The sequence below is a fragment of the Rhagoletis pomonella genome, unplaced genomic scaffold (assembly GCF_013731165.1).
Source record: "Rhagoletis pomonella isolate Grant_MI unplaced genomic scaffold, Rhpom_1.0 Rhpom_scaffold_00004, whole genome shotgun sequence".
NCBI lineage: Eukaryota > Metazoa > Arthropoda > Insecta > Diptera > Tephritidae > Rhagoletis > Rhagoletis pomonella.
Genome location: NW_023458558.1, coordinates 11,016,020 through 11,038,006, shown reverse-complemented (window position 1 = coordinate 11,038,006; position 21,987 = coordinate 11,016,020). Strand labels below are relative to the sequence as shown.

The 21,987-nt window shown below is 35.9% G+C and overlaps 1 protein-coding gene across 1 annotated transcript in view; it reads right to left on the bottom strand.

Moving 5' to 3' along the window:
- Positions 1-1,074: 1,074 nt before the first annotated feature.
- The window catches only part of LOC118738086, a 121,757-nt gene continuing 100,844 nt past the window's right edge, over positions 1,075-21,987 (bottom strand). The window contains exons 5-6 of the mRNA XM_036469006.1: positions 1,194-1,494; positions 1,075-1,134 (exon numbers count right to left, since the gene is read on the bottom strand). Of these exons, the coding sequence (XP_036324899.1) occupies positions 1,075-1,134; positions 1,194-1,494 (361 nt within the window). The remainder of the gene's footprint in view (positions 1,135-1,193; positions 1,495-21,987) is intronic.

Here is a 21,987-nt window from a genome sequence, read left to right as displayed (position 1 = left end):
ATATCGCCACTACAGCTAATGACTTGCGTTAATGATGTCTCATCAAGCAGCGGGCTTGATTCTTCAACAACAACAACAACAACAACAACAACAAAATACGCTGCACAGGCAATTGTGAGTCAATCAGGCTGGCTGACTGCCAATCGCCTTTTGCCTTGTTATACAACTTTGTATGTATGCATGCATGGAAGTGTGTTGCGTATACGCAATGACTACACATTCATGCGCACATATGTATGTACATATTTTCGGATGCATGAAATAACGTATGCACATATGTATGTATGTGCGCGCTTCATTTTATCAAATGATGCCATCAATCAGTCGTCTGCACGCTGCCTTTTCCAGCAACAGTAAGTAGGTTTGTGTGTGCAGAGTTATTGTTGTAACTGCCGCTGCATATTTGCATATAAATTGCCTGCTAATGTCGGGTTATCTAAGTTGCAGCATCTGTCTTGGTGTTGTTAAGGTTGTTATAAGGTAATATTGTAGCAATTGTTGTTGCTGTTATTGTTATCAGCAATGTTGATGTTTTGTTTTGGTATGCCTTGGTCTTTTTAGCTGAACTGACTTGCTCCAGCCAATTTCGTTGGTTCTCATACACTTACATATATCTACATAGACAAATGTATGTATGTATACAAGTAGTTTTATGCACACTCCTTTGTTGTTGTGTTATATCATTGAGTGTATTACAATATACATATATATATATGTACATAAGTATGAAATGGGCTTCATAATGAGTCGTTATTTTTTATTCGTCCTTAACTTCACTGCAGTGCCTTTAAGTTGTCGGATCTTTGGAGTCTTTGCAATAATTTTTCATGTGATTAAGTGCTCTAATTTTTCACTCATTTTCGTTCAATTCTCAATTGAGCTCATGTTGAAGGACACTGAAGAAACTTTGTGGAGATAAAGATGCTCTTGATGATGCTGAAATTTGACGAGTTAATTTTGTGTTGACGTCTGAAGATTTTTGAAGTGCAATTTTTTTGCGCTCAGTTGGGTATAATGCAGACATCGATGTAATGTGAAAGTGATAGGATCGGATCGTTGGGCCCTAATTCCAATTTACAGTGGCATGAACAAGGGACAGAAAAAAGGAGAAGATGGTGGGGGTGTTGGAGCAGACTAGGAGTAAGATTAAAACCAAATTTAAGACTTAGATTAAGATTAATGTTAAGACTAACATTAAGATTATGATCGAGATTAAGTCTAAGATAAATATTAAGATTGAAGTTATGATTGGGGTTGAGATTGAGAGTAAGATAGAGATTAAGATTAACACTAAGCTTAAGAGAAAGATAAATATTAAAATTAAGATTGCGATTACGATTATGATTAAGACTAAGATTAATATTAAGACCAAGATTAAGTTTGAAGTCAATATTGCTGCTAAGACTTAGATTGAGATTGAAGTTGGGAGTAGGTTTAAGGCAGTAGTTCATTGTAAGGCCGAGGCCACGCAATGAGCGGCAAAGCGGCGAGCGGCTGAGCGGCTTAATTAAAACATATTAAATACTATTGAAGTGGCCATGCTCTGAGCGGCATTTCTGAGCGGCTGAGCGGCATTTTGGTATGGCGCCGCTACGCCGCTTGCCGCTTTGCCGCTCATTGCGTGGCCTCGACCTTAGGCAGATAAATACTTATATAATATGATGAGCTATACGGATAATAAGAAAAAGTTTCACTGCAGTCGCACGTGGCTTCCACACACAATTTGTTTTGCTTATTTATCGACTATGGTGGCTTATTTATATAAAAAGTCTTAAGCTGGGATCCCACGATTGCCGCAATACATCAATTATTACCTCATTTTATGCCCCAATCGTGTGATTTCACAATACATTGACTCATGCGGCAATAGAGGCCGATATTGTGCACAGCCCAATCAAATACGGCCCGTGTGCGGCAATCGTGTGATAGCTCGATTGGCAATCATGGGGCAATGAAAATTTCAAAATTGCGGCAATATTTATTGTATTCTTGTGCAGCAATTGAAGTGAACAATACACATCAATATTTAGGCTGTTTATTAATAATTTACTTTTTTGCTTCCTTATGTGTCCAAAAATCACTGAAATTAATATCCTTGTTTTCGGAAGCAACATAACTTTTAATTTAATTTGTAGTGAAATTATAATTTTTCTTGAAGTCCGATAACGGAATCTTTGCCGCGATATATACCACCACAAGCAAAACTCATACGAGAAGAATACGAAAGGTATTTTATGTCATGACAGTATACATTTATTAACAAAAAAAACTTAAAAGTTCAATACAGCCCACGACAAAGCAGTAGAATCTCAACATTCTGACCAGTCTTGACTATTTTTCTTCTACTTATTTAATCTTCATTATTTTCGTATAAAAGTATAGCTCATTGTCTAACAAAAACTGCATAAATCCAAATTGCAAGCTTTATACAAAAATTATAAAAATTTCTTAAACTTTTGAACACAATCCCACGGTTTATAATTTGGATTTCTAGAAAAAAATTGTTATTTAGTTTTGTAGCTCATTAAAATTTAGTACAATAAGGTGGAGGTTTGAAGTTGCTAAAAGATCCTGTTGATTTTTTTTAGCTGACGGTATTATGCACTTTCTTCTCTGTAAATTACTTTGTAAACTGCAAAACGAAATTTTTTCTAGAAACCCAAATTAAAAACCAATGAATTGTGATCAAAATTTTAAGAAATGTTTATAATTTTTGTATAAAGTTTGGAACTTGGACTTATGTGGTTTTTACTACACAATGAGCTATGGCTTTATAGGAAAAAATTAACATTAAACAACAGAAGAAAAAAGTCAAGACTGATCAAAATGTTAAGGTGCTATTTTTTGTTGCGAGCTGTACATATAATTATAAAATTTAATTCCAAACATAAATTATGTAAATTCGCAGCTTTCATTTAAACAAACATAACTCTTTTTTACCAATTTTACTTGTAATGAATAAAAAAACCTCTACGTAACAAAATTAAAAAGAAAACTGTTGCAACTTGAACTCCACATAGCACGTTGCAGTTATCGTCGAAAAATAAAAAAAAACTATACAATCAAACTTCTAAATAAATGCGTGAGTTTTCGTTGGGCACAAGTTTTTGCTTCTTTGCTTTCAAACAACAACAAATTTGCACAAAATGAGCCCGCAATATACAAAGCAGATGCAATTGATTTATTTTTTTTTTTAGTAAGAATACGCCATTTTTACACAAAAGAGAAAAAAACAGAATTTAGAGGTCAGCGCAACACTTTATGGTCACAATTGCCGCATGCTCGAACAATCTTGTGATAAGTTTGGGGCAATTATTGTCACTATATTGCTTTTCGCCAACTTACGGCAATGAGAATTGTATAAAAAGAGGCAACCGTGTGACTGTACAGAATTTCATTGGGACAATTTTTTTTATTGTGCTCCAATACAGCACAATAAAAATTGTTCCAGATTGGTCCATTTGCGGCAATCGTGGGATCTCAGCTTTAGTTTAAAAATTTTTCTAAATAAAACACTTTTTTTAAGGTGAAACTAACATAGAAAAGCTGTTCAGATCGGTTTTTAGAAAAAAGTGGTATTGCTAGTGATGTTGCTGGAAATGAGCTGACCAAAATAAAGCAATTACGATGCCTAAGTTAGTTGGCTGAAGCAAATGTAAAAAAAAACCTGACGAACATCGAGCACGATTGAACCCATGTGATATGCTTGATTCTAGTGAAGCTGACAACTAAAATGGTAAGCATAAGATTTTTGTGATGCAAGATGTATACCAGAAAACCAGGGAAAAAATTAGCGTCATTCTTGCAAAACCACTGTCAGACTGCCATATTCGTTGACCAAAAGGTAGGAAAATTGTTTAAGTAATCCAGAAATTGAATAATATTCAGTAAAAAAGCTCCTCACCCTTCTTCGTTCAATACTTCAAATATATTTCAAACCAACCATTCTCTAATGACTCTTTAATTAATCGCCATGCGAAATGATTAAAACACGATTTAGTCTTTAGTAAATTTGTCCACATACAGACATACATACATGTATGTATCCGAGACAGCTCCAGCAGTAACAAAAGTTTTTGAGACGTTGCACAGTGGGCGAAAGAGCCAATTTAGCGGCGTGGAATTCAATTATAAAATTCTGAATTGCACCGATTTTTTTTTTTTATACATCTATCCATTTCTAATACCCAAATACTTTGTGACTCTAAACAGCTGTGAGCTTTTAAACTACGAAAATGCTTTGGAATATGTAAAATAATATTTTATCGCATTTTTGGTTAGTGCATTACATTGGTTGGCCTTTAAATGTATAATTTCTCCAACCAAAACGATAGAAACGTCCACATCGTAAGTTTCACAGAAGCATGCTGCTTGGCTTAGCAGAGTTTCTTTATTTAGCTCAAGAGCGTTAACTCGTATCGTCATGTTTCCAATAAGGCAGTCGATGACAACATTGAAGACCTATCCTCAAAATTCGAATTCATGGATTCTCGAAGTAACTTGTCTTGCTCTACGTCATTTGTCTTAGGACATATCTAAAGAACCAACATTTCCAGCCACCGTTTTGCATTCCCGCAAAATCAACGACCACTGATTTCTCAAATTTTTAAGATCGTCGAGAAAACGCTTTATGTTGGCAGCTTCTACAACAATCGTGACATCTCTGGCTTGTAAATTTTTAGCCTGGTAATCAATTAGACCAGAATTTTGAGAAAAAAAGAGGGCATCAAGAATGTTATAGCTTCTAACAGCATTCAATGTAAAAATGTAATGCTTTCATAAAAAAGTGTGAAAAGGCATGTAAATTTTATTAGGTAATCTGCCTTATCCTGAGTTTCGCCTGAAAAAAAATTCACCCGAAAATTTTTTATCAACCCATAGTAAAACCATGGAAACCAAGAGTGAAAAGTGAAACGGTTCGGGGAAAATGAAACTCATGATAAAGCAGAATATTTCTTTTGATTCATAAGGTAATCAGCCTTATCATGAGTTTAATTTTCCCTGAACTTGACATTGAACTGGGCCCGATTCAATTGACCCCGCTCGCCCCCCTCTCGACGATTCTGGTTACACAGTATTCCGTTGAGGAATTAATTAAAAACTAAGTCGCGTAACAACAAAGAAAAATATCTATAGAAAGCTTTAACTTCACAAATTTATGTATTAAGGCTGGAGTTAATTGCTTGTCGAATTGCACTTTTGTAGCGCCCTTAATTTATAAGCTATTAATTTAATTTCCACAAAATTGGCTATTTTGCCCATTGTGCGCTTTCGCATCATTTAATACGTCACCATTGCTGCTGCTATCTTTGCTGGCGATGGCTGTGATGCCCACTCGTATTCATCAAAAATACCTGTACCAACATAAATAAAAATTTGGTTTATAAACTTGTGTGTATGTATATGAATAGTCATCCCGCCGCAGGCGTTAATAACAAGATTAACTCTTAATTTTGAATAATTTCTTACTTTTTTCCACAGAGCGTTACGCAGTTGGGCCTTTTATTCTTTTGGGGAATCTTGTATTGAATTATTTGTATCTTCACTTGTTTTGATGTTTACATACATACATACATACATACATATGTAGCTAGAGGCATTTACAAGAGCGTGCCCATGCGCAACTATCCGCCCATTTGTACAGCTGTCCATCTATCCAATCATTTATCTAGTTATGCGTATTGTCTGTTGCTTCCACCCATTGTATGTTTAGACAAATAAATTTGTATCTTAATTTATGCTGATGCTCTCTGCAGCAGCCTCAAAAGCCTATCAAAAGGCGTGCCACGCGCCGTCTCGCGATGTTTGCCTAGCTATTAGAGAACTTTGTTTGGTAAGAGCAGCAGTGGAATATTAGATTCTTCTTTTGTAATCTTTATTTTGTTTTCGTTTACTTTTATGTCTTTACTAATTAGGCAACGTTTTAATGATACTTAATTCAATATGAAATTAATACATTTTATAAAACGTAATACATAGTAGTTAAATACTAATATCTATGAGTTATATATAAAGGCTGAAAAAAATGGAAAGGGTTTGAAAAGTTCTCAAAACCTTCATGTAAAGTCATTAACAATCAAGAATATTTTTTTTAATTAGATTCAGCGTATTGTATTTAATTGTGGAAATAATTCAACACAACTCAAAGAAAAGTCACATGCAATTCACAGAGGTATAGATAAATATTATACTTTTACTGAGTTGCGATCAATTTTGAGAAAAGCTGGCCCATTGTATAACTAAATAGAGGAGGCTATTATAGACCACATAAGGAAACATTTCTGTAGAAAAAACGGTAATCTGAATTTTTGCTCATTTTTGATTGATACCACAGCCCAAAAAAATGGAAACAAATTCTGGTACGGCAAATGTTAAAGCGGTTTTTGATAGACTTTTTGTGCTGATTACGAATTCGTTAGCGCAAAGTTTCCATCAGCTCCAGGTTTTGAAAAAAAAAAACGAGACCAAAGTGTGAAAAAACGCGTTTTTTACAATATTTTAGAGGCTTTAGCAAAGAAACCAAAGGTGACTGAACCTTCCCGGCTTAAATTAAATGAATGCTTCATAAATGGATTCTGCACCCAATCGATATCACTATCAACTACCATCCGAAAAATAATATAACAAAGATCTCAGGAGATTTACCAAGTGCCCTGTTATGATATTTCACTTTGGATTTGGAAATTCATCGCGTTTCTTGCAGAAAGTTGTATAAAATTGGGAAACATGCAATGCTCTTTTTTCCACACTGGTACTCCAGAATTAAAATTTTCTTACAAAGGGTGATAATTCGTGTTATAATCCAAATATTCGAATAATAATAATAAAAATAATATTTTGGCGCTTATACACAAAGTGTTTGGCCGAGCTTCTCCTCCAATTTGTGTTGCGCGTGTGGCTGTTTTTACAAAAATTGAGGGACCTACAGCTTTACGGCGCCTTTGAATGGCTAATGGATTTTATAAGAAGCTGTTTGCACACTTGGAGGTTTGCCATTGCCTGCCGAGGGGAGACCGGAGTTAAGAAAAAAACTTTTTTCGAACCCAGGTTATTTGCAGTGGTAGAACGCACCCTTAACCCTTCGGCTTCAGTAACCACGTACAAATTAGAAAAAAACAAGCTGTCAAGCGCAACGCTAAACGGCACTCAGTACGGCAATCATATCAACTACGACTGCATACATACCATACTCGAAAATAGATAATTGTGTCTCGGTCATTCAATTTATAAGTAGAACTTTTCTTTGAGTGTGCAACTCAAAGCGAGAGCCAAAAGTTTATAATTTCAGGGAACCTTGGTGACTTTTCTACAGAACCCTTGTGTTCCGCGGAACCCACTTTAGGAAGCTCTGCTCTAGTACATTTACGTTGTCAGCGCCTAAATAATCTCTAGAATTACAGATAAGGCACAGTCTTACATTTTAATCCCACAGTTCATTAGACGGAAGCTGCCCAGAGCGACCGGGACCTTAGTGTTTAGTGCCTCAAAAACGGGGCCGACCTCGTCTTATAGATTTTTTGATGCTGATTTTAAGTTCATTTTCAAAAATTTTCTAGCATGTCCAGCTTTTGAGAATAAAAACTGTTAAATTTTCGAAAGATGGCAAAAAAGGTAATCAAAAAAAAATTTAAAATAGAATTTGGACGTAGAAGAAAGAAACCAAAGAAAAAAACCACGTCTTAATGAAAAAATCAAATTCGTCTGATGGATTCTACCTCATGTCGATGGATTGAGTAGAAACAGGTGAAAAAAATCGGCCTATGCGAGGAATCGGAACACATTTAACGTTTTTACCATTGTCGAAGAAGAAGAAACAATTGGCCCGACGAGGTTTATTTTATTTTTATTTTTTTTTTTATTGCTTAAAGCTTGACATGCAGGCCGATAGAAAAACCCCCAAAAATTGTATTACAAATTTAGTCGACTTACGGAAGGTTTCAACTTCCTCGCTAACCTAGTTACCTATGTTCAAAATTTGCTTAAATTATATACGCGACACTTTACCTCTCGGTTGAATGGAAACAGTTATGAATCCAGTGAAGAAAATGCGCCGAAGTCACTAAAATGCCCATTAAGCTCTGATTTTAGGGCCCCCCACTCGAGCCATACTTACCTCACCTACAGTGTTCTCTTATACTTTACTTGAGCACAAAAAATCACATATCGCATATAATGCTCTGTAGGGTATAAGAATTTGTGCTACCGAAAATGAAAAATGGCAGCAGATAATTTCACCTATGCACCAATGCATCTTTGTATGCTGGTGTGGGCATTTCAATAAAGCCAACGCAACCCTACAAGACAGCTGAGTATCATATGAGTACTCATATTATCATTATCCCTAATCACAAAAGTGCTTATCAAAGTCCTCATTTTCGTTCAGGCCATGGGAAAAAATTGAGTACTTTCCCCTCAATGTTGTCATCAGAAAGTCCTCAGTACTAATAGTCAAACTACTCATTTATGCCGTACTACAAAAACAAAAGTGTAAATGTGTGAGAATTTTTGCCTAAAGTGCTCAGCAATGTCTTGTAGGGAAAACACACCCCTTCTGTGAGTGTGTGAGTGCAAGGTGAATAAAGTGGCATTAGTAACACGCTGATGTTGCAGCTAGGCGCCGTTTTTGCTCCGCTGGGCAGACAGCAAAAGTAGCAGTGACCAAGCCAGCAACAGAATAACAAATAAATAGATATGGAGAAGAGAAAGAGCAAAACCTGAACTCTACTTCATTTTCTCAACATCACTGGTATTTGCAAAAGTCTGTGCAAATGACAACGCCTTCTAAGTCTACGCCAGCCACAGGCAACTGCACTGAAACTGCAAATTGTGAACAGCAAACGGCAGCCAACATCCAGCGACAGCGACAGCATCTGTTGGTTTAAGCGAGTGATGGCTGGATGCTATACGCGTGCAATCCTTATCCCCCTCTCAGCTAGCTGACGCTTGCAGCCAGCTTATAGTTGCTGCACAAAATGTCGGCGGCGCAGAATGACAACTGCACGGCAAGTCAGCATTGTTGTTGGTGCTGTAGCACGATTAGCTAGTAGTAACAGCAAGAGCAATAGAATTGCAGAGCTACAGAGAAACAACTGTTTGCTGGCGTCGTGTGGCAGTGTCATTCGCTTGTATTGCAGTCCTATTGCATTGCAGCGGTTGTTCTTTGCGACTTGTTTGATTTCGTTTTTTTGTTTTTGTTTGTTTGGTTGTCCATTTTTGCTGTTTGCTGCAGGCGTGCAATTTGCAATTAGTGGCATTGCTTGTTTGTTGTCTATTTGTGGTGGCAAAAACAAAAAGAAGAACTCTCTCGTGTTAGTTGGCCGGTCGGTGATTTGCTGTGTGGCTGCACTTCATGAGCGTCAAATGCAGTTTTCCTTGCTTGGCTGGGATGTGTCGCTGTCGCTGCAAGAACAATATTGCTAAGGTAGTAGCAGGCAAAGCCGCAGCATCGGCGGCAGCAATAGCAACAGTTGAGTGACGTTGCCCCTTGAGGCGGTTTTTGTCATATTTAACGTGCCTATGTTTACACTTGTGCGTGGCAGCAATGCTGAAATTGTTAATGTCAAGTTGTGGCAAGAAAAATGTGTAAACACGTATACATTAATAAAAAGCACGCATGGATACTTATATATCAGAAAAGAGACATATGTATATGTATATGAGCATATTTGTACTTACGTGTAAATATGTGTATCTATATATGTACATTAGGCATATGACCCTTTTCTAAAATTAGATAGAATCATGAAAAACCCACAAAAATAATGTTTTTGTCGAATTATGATAAAAAAGTACCCGTAGGGAACTTTGGGGGGAGGGGGAAATTGCACTGCAAAAAAAAACATATAAACATAAAGGGAACATTCCATGTCGAGCAAATTAAAGCAGCGATCAAAAATTGGTTTCTAAAATTACAATTTTTTATATATGTACATTAGGGTGGTCCTTAAAAAATCAAAGGAACGATTTTTCAATGTAATGTCAGTAATACCAAGCTGACAGATACCACCTATAAATTTTGGTCCCGATTGGAGACCCTTAAGATGTGTCGCACAGGGGGAAAAGTTCAGATTCTTCTATAGAGACTCAAGAAATTATATTTTTTTTTTCATTTAATATCCAAAATCAATACTGATAAATTTGAAGATATCACAAATAAATTTTGGTCCCGATTGGAGTCAATTAAGACGTCTCCATAGAGGAATCTGCCTCTTGTACGACACGACTTTGCAGTTTATGCAAAGAAAATGTTTTGTTAGCTACAGGTTTGTGTATTTCAGGTGACGATATAGGGAAAATTCCAAGGCAACGGAATAAAAAATTGAAAATCGAGTTTTTGATCGCAGTCATAATTCGGTTGACATGGATTTTTTCCATATACACTTGTGGCCATGCCAACCTACCGTTGTGGTTTTTTAAATAAATTAGCTAGCATTTTGTAAATTATAAAAAAAAAAATAATATATTTTTTTTATGTAGTTACCACTGTTACAAGCACTAAGGGCCGTTTAGACGCAATCATAAATTTTAATGCAACCTTTAGATATAGAGTATAGTATGTATATAAAGGAAAGTTTAAACTTTGGTAGAAAATTTAGAAGAATTCATCTTTTCATTAATTTTTCCAAAAATTTTAGGAAATTTTTCTGTATGTATAACAATGTGTAAATTTAAAGTAGCTCAAAACTCTGACTGATTTTTGAAACTAAAAATTTCCCTGCAGCAAACTTTTGTAAAAAAATTTCGAAGAAAAGGTATTTTTGTAAATTTTACATCTTTCCTCATCCTCTCCGCATAAGAAAATCTAATTTTAGAAAAAAGTCATGTACCTAATGTACATATTTATATGTACGTAATTATGCACAGTAATCGCTCTTTTGTACGTGTTTTTCTGAGTAATTTGAAAATAATTAAAAAGGTTTTCTGGAGAAGCAACTTTTGCATAAGCATCCTCTTTTTAATTGAGTTCTTTTGTGGGAAGGTAAAAAAGTTCTTTCGAAAGCCCCAAAGCCTGCTCATCTATGTTCGATATCATCTATATTTCTGCGCCATATAAAAGAACGGGCATGATGAGAGATTTATAGAGCGTAATTTTTGTACGTCGAGAAAAGGCTCTGCTTTTCAATTACCTACTGTGCCCATAGTAGCGCCTGTTGGCAAAAGCTATTCTTCGTTTATCACACATTTTTGCTGGCATTTATGCTGGATTCTAAGTACACAAACTCCTCCACCATTTCACAGTTATGACTGCCAAAAGTGACGTGTGTCCCAAAAGCCGAAGACTTGTTTGTTTTGAGAGAGGTCTCTTGTTCTTATACAAAAAGTCACGCGAGAGTGAATCGCCTTCCGAGTTTACCCGTACAATAATTTTAGATTCCGAAAAAGATCAGCTGAGCCCACAAATGTTTCCAGTTCCAAAAGGACAATTAAGCATTCGTTTACCAACACGTCGGCGACCTTGTTAGCTTAGGCCCCACAGTGGCTTTTTACCTAGTATAGTTTCGGGATAGTTCCCGCAGCTATAAGCTAAAGCGAGTCAAAGAAGTCTTTAAAAAGCTTTGTATTTTGAAGAGGGCCCAGAATGCCGCCTAGGTATCCGAAAGGACTTTTAAATACGCGAGCACGTTAAGATTGCTAATACTTCAGCCCGGAAAATTGTGGCCTATCTGCATAAGTTTGGTGCCCAGTGCATATAAATATAGTTCGAGGGAAGTTTCATCAATTAGGGACTTTTTGATTTTCCCGCGTAGTTACTTCAAATGCAACTCATATCTGTAAATATATCAATATTCAATTTTGAGAAGCTTATATCACTTAGTTTGTCTAATAATTAGGAATATGCCGGGTATCCGGTGGCCACCTATTTGAAAATTTTTATTCAGTTAAAGAAATTGATAAAAAAAAAGGAAATATTACAATACGGGCAAGAAACTAAAGAGCTTTAAGAAAGTTTTCGGCCAAAAATATTTTTGTAGCGGGTTGCCAGCTATTTGAAAATTTTTATTCACTTAAAGTTATAAGATAGGGTAAATACTCAATACGCCTTTGCAGAAAGTGCACGATATGTAGAATTGAGTTATAAGAGTATAAATAAAATTTCCAGGATTAAATACCTTCGAAAGTATATCAACTAACGCCGTTATTCATAAAAAAATATAATCCAAATGTTTCATAAGTCGAAAATTTGTTGGAAAATCTCACTTGATAAAGCTCTTCAAATCTATTTTATTTTTTTTGAAATACGCCGGGTATTTGCTAGTTTTAAGATAAAAATACGAATTTTTGCTTAGCGACATTCATTGTTGTTTATCTTTTGTCTTTAACGTTTCTCCTATATTTACAAAAAATAATCGCTAAATCAGGGCTGCAGACGGAGAAGTGGTCTTTTTAACTCGGATTTCAGAGCAGAAATTTTGTATTCTTAATTATGAATTGGATAGTTCATATAGAAAAAACAGATAACCTCTCTCTCACTCTCTTGTGCTTTAATGACCGGCTACGTGTAACCGAATACATCTGTAAATTGCTCTATCGTTATAAACTAACAACAACACCTTCTACCTTTGGTTGATGAAGTTGCACGAATAACCGACTCGTTCAGATACAAGTAATCGGTTATTTAAGCACAAGAGGTACGAAGTGACTTATGCCATTTTCAAAATAAACAGCTCATTTATAGTTATGTGCGCACCAATAAAATAATGAACAAAAAAAAAGAGGTGCACCGAAACTGATCAAATCAAGCTAAAGTGCTGGCATTCGGACAGTGGCAGCATCCGTTTTGTTGCCACTAAATCGTGTTCTCACTGCACTTCGCAAACACTGCGCCGTGGTTTTTTTTTGTTAGTGAAAATACAAGCAAGATCATATATTTTATACACATAGTTTGCACATAGTTTGCCATTTTTAGCACTTTAACATTATTGTTATTATGATAAGCGACCCTCATGTTGTTGTATGTGGAACAACTGAACACAGAAAACAGAAAACAAGATGCATATGTGCATATATATGTTAAAATGTTACAAATCCGCTATGCTTAAAAAAAAATAAAATAAATAAAACAAATAAGTGTCTACATAATAAAAAAGCATAATCCTTACAACCACTTGCCCGAGCATCTACCATTGCCCACGCGTCGCACTCGAGTTGTTGCGCAAAGAAAGTTGAGCTATGGGACGCAAGGGTGTCGCAAGTCGCAAGACGCGATGTCAATGCACATGCCCATCCATGCGCATGCGTTGTGTGCATATTTTGTGTTATTGCTGTTATTGCTGTTATTGTACTAGTTGTTGTTGCTTTTATTGCCGCATGTTTTGTTGATCAGCAAGAGATCACCAAAATAACTTAACACATGGCTTCTCTTTTACTTCGAATTCCAACAACCATACTGCTACTGTAGTTACTGTTGTTGTTGTTGTTGTTGTTGTTGTTGGTGTTGTTCGTATTTAAAAGGCATTTTCTGCGGGGCCAAAGTGTGAATATAATTTAATGTGCGCAATTTTCAATATCTCAAACTGAAAGATTATTTATTATCCTTGATTGGTTTTCAAGTGATCATAAAGTAAGCGATCGTTTTACGCTTCAACTATGCATGTATGTACATATGTATGTATGTTGCATCTCATTCGTAAATAAGCATTTGTGTGGGTATGTATGCATGTTTGTAGGGCTTTGTGTGTCCCATTGTATAGCACTTTGTATTTTTTGTTGCTCTTGGTCTCTGTGATTTTTTAGAGACTGTGCGCATGCGCCAGTTTTTGCGTAGGATCTGAGGTTTCGACCTTTGCAAGAATGCCAAGCGATTGGCTGGCGAAATGGAGTGATGCCAGAATTGAGAGATGAGAATTTATATGTAGCCTGAGGTTGGGATAGGTGGTTTTGTATGAGTATTCGCTATTGTTTTTGCATTAATTGTTTTTTTTTTTTTGTTAATTTGTGGAATGCATTAAAAAATAATTGTTGTTTTTTGTTGCCGAAAGAAATCTACAAAACGTTTGGCCCGTAATAAGCTTCCTACGGACCAGGACATCAAGCAGACTGAAAATTATTCAAAATTAATTGGCTTGTTGTAAAGTAAGTAAAATAGCGATCCAGAACGTCGATAATATCTAAAGTGTGTTTAAGGGCCAGTTAAGTTAACAATATACAAATGTGTGCATGTGTATCGATATGTCTAGAATGCCAGATGTCTAGAATAAACATCACCTACAGCAACACCATCCAGCTAGATAGATTTGCCAAACATTGATGAAAGGCGTCGGTTGCCTTATATTGGCAGAGGATAGCTATCGGTAAAAAAAATGTAAGGAATTCATTCAACCTATGCAACCTATTAAGCCTATTAGATTTTACGGGGCCCTTGTTTGATGGAAATCACTAGAGCAGTTAAATTTTTCACGGATGGATCAAAACTGGGAGGCAGCGTTATTGGAAGTCCTTTTTACCGTGAGCTGTCCATCAAAAATATCTTCTCTGTTGATGGCGGTTCTAATAGGCCACTATGCTATTGGCACTCAAGCGGTAAGGTTTGAAATCTTATCTGATCTCCCCTGCAGCAGCTGCCAAGAGAACGATGAGATGGCGTCATCTGAACACTTTCTCTAACACTGCCCAAATTTTGAGTGGCTAAATTGGAAACATTTTGACTCGCACTTCTCAACTTAAACTGAGCAGCTCTCGAGTATTGAATTAAGCTGCAATGGTAATTTTGTAATCGGCTCGCAGCGGTTCGCCGACTAAGTAATGGCTATGGATTTGTCTGAGACAATCCCTGTAACCTAACCTAATCTTCTTAAATCTCCTTGCTTTCAGTCTTCCCTTGAGGACAGGAGTGCCATAAATGATGTAGTTATGGTTGGGGATGAAAGTGTCTAATTCACCGTCAGGCGACCTTCGAGAGGTCGGTCAAAATATTTCAATGACCATATCTACTGTCTGATCACTAGTAAACCCGGAATGGCGTAAAACGTCAGAACTGAATTCAACTTCTTAAATACATGGCACCCTTATTCAAAAACCTAAATAAATATGGCAAATGTTTAATTTAAATCCATTTCTAAGTGAAAACACATTTCGCGTGGTATCGATTTTTAATTTAATCAAATTTCAATTTACTCCGTACAACTAAAAAAGTCTTGGCAATCTTCTTTAAAAGTATTTTCAAACTAAAATATGTATGTATAAATCTATTTCGCCTGACATTTTGGTACATATTTCAATTGACTGATGAATTAAATTGGGTTTAATATTTTGAACACGTGGCAACTCTCCTAAATGTAGTTCGGAAATAAATCATTTTCAAACCAATTTCGATTGGCACCCATCGTTAATAATTCATTTAAGTTATTAAATAATTTGAATTAATTTTTTTCAACAGGTGGCTACCCTGTTCAAATTAAAGATTCCTTAACCTTCTCTTATTTAACATCCATATTTTAACAATTCTTATAACTTGTGTATAAGTTAACTTAATTCGACTTTAAAAACCGGTGGAAAGTTTATTCAAAATATTTTCAAATTAAAATCTCCTTCGTCGGACAGCCAAGCTGTGATATATATGTATCTTAACGTCCTAATTCCCTTAATTCAAATGGAATTTAATTTTTTAAACGGGTGGCAACCCTCCTATGTGCTTAGAAAACATTTCGGTTGATACCCATATTGAAATAACTGATTTCACTTTTTAAATAATTTAAACTTTTAAAAGTTGGTAACTCTTTTCGAAAAGTAAGATCTTTTTGCACATATACAGACCACACCCAGTTCTCTTGGCTACCTAGTCATAACAAACACATACCGATGCTTAAATTTAGTTAGGGTTCCCAGTTTAAAAGCAGTGATGCCTAATGCATCGTATGCATTTGAAGTCCTAAGTAAAAAGATCAAATACATAATATTAAACAGAAATATGGCAGCACGACTATTGTTGAGTAATTAATTGTTGACAATTTCATTACAGAAATCCGCATATAAACCCCACTCAGCACCACGAACCACTTAGCGCATTGGCACAGCCATAATTTTTAAAACATTAAGCATTCGTTTTTCCTTTGTATTTATTTACTTATGCATTTTGGTGGTTTATTTGGAAATGAATATATTTACAAGTATATAACTGGTAATTTGTATGTTTCGCTTATGCTTAGTATGCGCTGTTTTAATGTTAATTGCCGACGATTATACTCAATCAGTTAGTCGTATGCGAGCGATGTGGGCTATGTGCGTGGCATAAGTAATTTTCTGCTGAATTTTTTATCTCTCCACCAACATCGCAATGGGCAATGTGTAGATTTGCGTATTTCAATGCAACAGGTAGGCTGACTGTTGCACATCTTCGGCGTATTGCTTGTGACCGACAGTGTTCATATTGTAACTGCATTCGTCGGTGCCTGGCTGCATACTTTGACAGCATAAAGACATTATGCTGGTGGTGACGCGGCAGACATGAGCGAGACGAAATTGTGATTGCATTTTTATGATTGCAGCTGGTCAGTTGTTTGATTGATGGAATGCCTAACCGGTTGATGGACTGTGTGCAGTGTTGGTGGATTGTAAGTTGCTTTTAATGTACCTATGTATTTATGTATATTTAAATAAATTTTTATTGGTGGTATTATAGCTGCTGGCGGCGTGTTATAATTATTTAATTGCGAATGCCTAGTCAGTTTTGCCAGTCGAGGTAATGCTTAGCGAACTCTCGCTGATTTAGACAACCCTAATATGGAAATAAAATATTTAAATTTTGCTTAAGTAAGTACCAAATTTACTTTAACTATTTTAATTATGGGTACAAAACAGAAGGCTTAAGAAACGAACTTGTGACACGATTTTGATGTAATTTTCTATTTATAGTAATTTTCTATTTCTCATATAGGTATTATCTCAGAAACCATTCTTACAAGGTTGTCAACTATTCAAAATTATTTATAAATAAAAAAAAAAAAACATAATATGGGCACCTAATGAAAAGCATTTGAACGATACCCGATTCAGACCATTTTTTTTTAATAGAGTTGCCACTTATTTTCCTTTGCATATTTTGGTTTTAATTCCTGGGTACAAAAAGAAAGCTTTTAAACAAGCTTGGCCTAATAAGTGCTATCCCTTAGGATATTAGTGCAAGGTTGCCACTTATTTTCGATTCAGTGAAAAAAATAAAGGTATTTTTGATAACTTCAATTCAGAAATAATTTCGTTAAGGGTTGCCAGGGTTTTTTTTAAGATATAAGTATGAGATTGCCACTTACTTTCGACGCTTTACAATTTAACTGAAGCAACGCAATGAAAGGCATTTTTGATAACTTTAATTCAAAAATATTTTCGGTTGGGAGTTTCCACTTATATTCAAATGAACAAAATTGATCTAAAACAACACAATATGGATATAAAATGAAATGTACTTCTGAGAAATTTAATCTGCACGTATTTATTATAAGGGTTGCCATGTTTTTTGTAATGCAAATTTATATCTTATAAATTTTAACGAGCTCTTTTTTGGATGTGCATATGCACGGTAGTTATTCAAATTTTATTCAACTTACGGGACTTAAAATATAATTTGTTTATATTTATTTTCAAAATATTATTTTTATGGCATTGATTTCAAAGTATTAAAGTATTAAAGCTACTTAATTACTAAAGTTTTAAAACCAATCCCTAATCTTTTACTTATTTTAAAAACCTTAAGAAGTATATGCTCTTGGGTCGCCCTCGTAATAGTATGTATTAATGTGCGAGTACAAAGAAAAAATTAAATTGTTTTGTTTGAGAAAAGTAATTTTGTGAGCATTGCTCTCAAGTTAAAGTACATATTATTCATTTTTACTGGCTACACTATATTATCATCATTGACTAATAAATTGCACGAACAGATTTTTATCAATGAGTGATTTATGCGTTAAAAGGTGTTTATTAGTCAATCACAAGCAGCTTAAATGCCAACGAATACGTACACGTAAGAAATCTGAGCCCGTTTATTATGAGAATTGGCAACGAAATGTGGTGGACAGTGAAAAGCGAAATAAATGCCTATGGTGCATGTAAATATGTAGATATTTATACGCCTTAATCGCCATGAAAATATGTTGCCAAAAGTAGTTACATACGACGATGTCGCGCTGGTGAAATATTAAAATGCAAAGCATTATTAATTCCTGGAATATATATATATATATGTAAAAACGCAAATTTTTTTAACGCTTAAATGCCTTTAAATATATAAATTTTTTCCCCCATAAACAACGTGCAGTAATGTGCAGAAAAACGCGATCTTATGCGATAAATTTTTTTGAAATTCATTTTGCATTTACCTAAACAAAAGTAATTAAATATTTTAACTTTTGTATTTTTCATTTCTTTCAGAGAACTATTTGTAAGGCTAAAAATACAAATAGGTCAATTAAAAGCTTCAGTATTTTAGCGCACAGCATACTGCTCTGGGTTTCGAAAAATGATTATGATTTAAAAATTTGTAACTATATTTTATTTACAGTTTGTGGTTAAAATTAAAAAAAAACTGCTACTATTCTGCACGCTACTGTATTTTCAGACAAAAAATTCCTTTCAATGGCTTATGTTGGCCTCTACGCAAGTCACAGGCGTCCAACCTTAATTTACTTGGCCACATTGAACCGGTTGTTCGTTGCCTGGTTTGCTGGTGTTGTTACTTACTGTGCGTTGCACGCCTCTTTATTGTGTTTTTATTACATTATTAATTTGCTGATTATTTTTGCATGCTTGCATACGCGTACTTAATCACTTAATTAGCCATCTAGCAAATATGCGTATGCATATTCACAGGCTTATGTACTTATGACCACTAGAGTGGCTAGTTTGCCAGTACAATGCGCTGATATGTCTGCATTTCGCTAGCAAGGTGTGTGAAGAGCTGCCAAATCTGACGGTTTTCACGTGCTAGCATTTGGTGCCCCATTCAACCAAGATTGGCGTGGCACACTGACGGGAAATGTGCAGGTATGAATGTATGTATGTATATATGTGTCATTGCAAAGCTCTAGGAATATTTAAAAGTAACGGTTCCTTGAGTTGAGTGAATATGTTGTTGAAGAGAATTTTTAAATAAGCAAGTATTACAATAAATCAAACTTATTAGATATCTACAAGGCAACGATTAAAGCTTGGGAGGTACTTTCATTCAGTAAACATCCATTACGTCGCCAAGATGTTTGTTTTTTACTATGAAAGTCATAGAGGGTGGAGACCTTCCGCGAAAGCAAAGAAGTGTATTAGATATAGAACCATCCTTGTTATGAGTCCCACTGCCTTGCACTGCTCTCTTCTAGTAAGTTCCGATACCAGTAAATCTTCTATGTACTGAGTACTTCGGTAAGTATGTACAAGTACATGGTGGGTATCAAGTATAGGATGCCAGTATTTAATTATTTTCAAAATTTGTAAGAATGCAACTGAAAATAGGTCTGCGTTACAACAGCTTACAGAATGTGATGATGTGTATTTTTTCGATTTGGCCAAGTGAACCAAGTGCGTTTGTGCTAGGGTTAAGACTTGACGAGCGCATATAAGTGGAGAGAAAGTATAGTAGCGAATCAGAGGGAGATCCGGAGCCAACCTATGATTTTTGGAAGTATCATCGATAATTCCCTTAGAAATAGGGCAATCAAAAGCCAAAAAAGTATTACTTATCGTCTTCTGTTTCAGTACTTTCAAGGTATTTTTTAGCTCTATGTTTTTATATTGGAACCGGTCATTGAACTAAAATTTTTCGTCTGAGTACTTTTGAGTACAAGTAGAATCGAGTACTTTCTAGCGATACATTGAACAGCATCGATTATTTTCTTCGATATTTTTAATGAGTGAAGGCTTCGAGTACATGGTGGGATCGAACGAACACTACCCTCTCCAAAGCCGTGAAAGAGCTTTATCTTTTACCAAAGAAATATAGGCCAATCAGTCTTTGTTAATTTCTGCTAAATACACTGATGAGTCTAATTAATCTTCTCATAAGATATGGGATTTCTCGCGATCTTCTATCTAAAGCTCAGCATATTTATAAAAGAGAAACATGAAGAAGGTGCTGAGCTCACTGAAGAAGCGCTTGAAATAGGCCAAAGAGCGGCTAACCCACTTCTAAATTGTAACGGTATGTGGATACCAGAACACAGTGTGATAAACTGGAGGAAAATTAGAACACGAGTTTAATGAAGAACCTTTTGCGAAAGCTTAGAATGGGGTCATTAATCATCCAGATATAGACAAATTCTTGCTATTTGTCCCACTACCTTGGGCTACCACAGAGACGGGGAAACGATACTGATGCACATTTTGCTTGCAACCCATCCCATGAAGAAGCGCTCTTCGGAGCCTCACCCGCGAGTTGCACTGCCCTCTACGAGGGGCAAAAAGAGCTGTCAGGTTTTACTAAAGGACTTTAGGCTAATCAGTCTACCTTTGTTTTACTTGGAGACTATGGATAAACTAGTAATCTGCACATACCGATGGCTGAAAGGAAGATCGACCTCTCTCGGTAGCTGGTTCGAAAACGCCCTATTTCAAAATTTGGTGGAAGAAATTCTATCCCAGAATTTATTTCAAAAAGGCCCTATCTCAATTGAAAACATATTAAAAATAAGTTGAGATAGGGTGTTTCTGAAACGGCAGCTGAAATTTGGTACCATTCTATCTTTGATCTATCTATGTAACAGTGTACATATTTGGGATCAAATTCAGGTAAACCGCTTGACTAGACCTTTCGGTCTGACATTTTGACCCGGAATTTTAGTGCAAAGCTGATGCACAAGAGAAATGGGATGCCTCGCGATCAACCAATTTCAATAATTCGTTTGAGGAGTGAGACTTACGTACGTATCTGTCTATTTACATACATTAGTGATTTGGAATATTTTATTTAAGTTTCTTCAGTTTCTTTAATTAAATAAAAATGGCTAAATTCTATTGCGGTCTGCCCTTCACCACTTACGCGTACGCACACACGTCCGCCCCTTCGCCCACTTGGCTTCTTTGACCGCTCTATTACCAACGATTTGTCTATTTGTCTGTCTATTTGTCTGTCTATTTGTTTAGTCTTTTCTGCGACTGTCAAATTGTAACATCGACTATGATGGGCTAGCGAATGCAGACTTCTGGTTGTCAGTCTGTGGACAGCACCTTCCTGCGCCGCATCGGCCAACCAACGCCACTCCCTTGCAACGTTTCCAGAGTGTGTCTGCTGCAACAACAAGTAAGTAATAAAGCATTAACATAAATACTTGTTAGAGACGATGAATTGCTTTTGTTTGTTGCCGTTGTTGTTGCTGCTAACCAACTCCTTGACTGGCTATAATAGTATTTACGCGCCTGTTAATCAACAGCGTCGCGCTTAAAGTCGACAACATGTTTGCATTTCGATTTTCATTCTGCGCTTCTTCCACTATGACGCAGCCGATGTGTTGCAACATACATACCTTCGCACGTACTAAGTTAGTCACGTATATGTATGTATGTACATATGAATGCACATATAAGTAGTATACACGAGTATATATATATGTAGGTATGAATGCATTCGCGAATATCGCCTATGGCAAAAAGTTGTTCGCTGCAATTGCGCTTGCTTGTGTTTTTTGTGTTGGCGCATGTAAATGCATACATACATACATACATGCATATGCACGAGGAGTTAGCAGTGCAGCAGCGTAGCTGAAAGAAGCTTCCTCGGTGTCATAAGGAAGCGTTTAAATGATTCATAATTTATGCCTTTGCAATATTTGTTTGTGCTTTTGTCTCTGCTTTTGCTTTTGGTGAATGGCGTTGGTTTTGCCTACAGACTTTGAACTTGGACATGGCCTCGCCTGGTAAAATTGTTTAGATTCAAAAGTGCTTGTAAATGTGTTTTGCAACATAATTGGTATTGTTGTTGCTGTCTGGTGCTGGTGAGTATATTTACATAGATCATCAGCATCGGAATTACATACTTACTTGTATGTGAACGTACAACGCGAAATTGAAAAA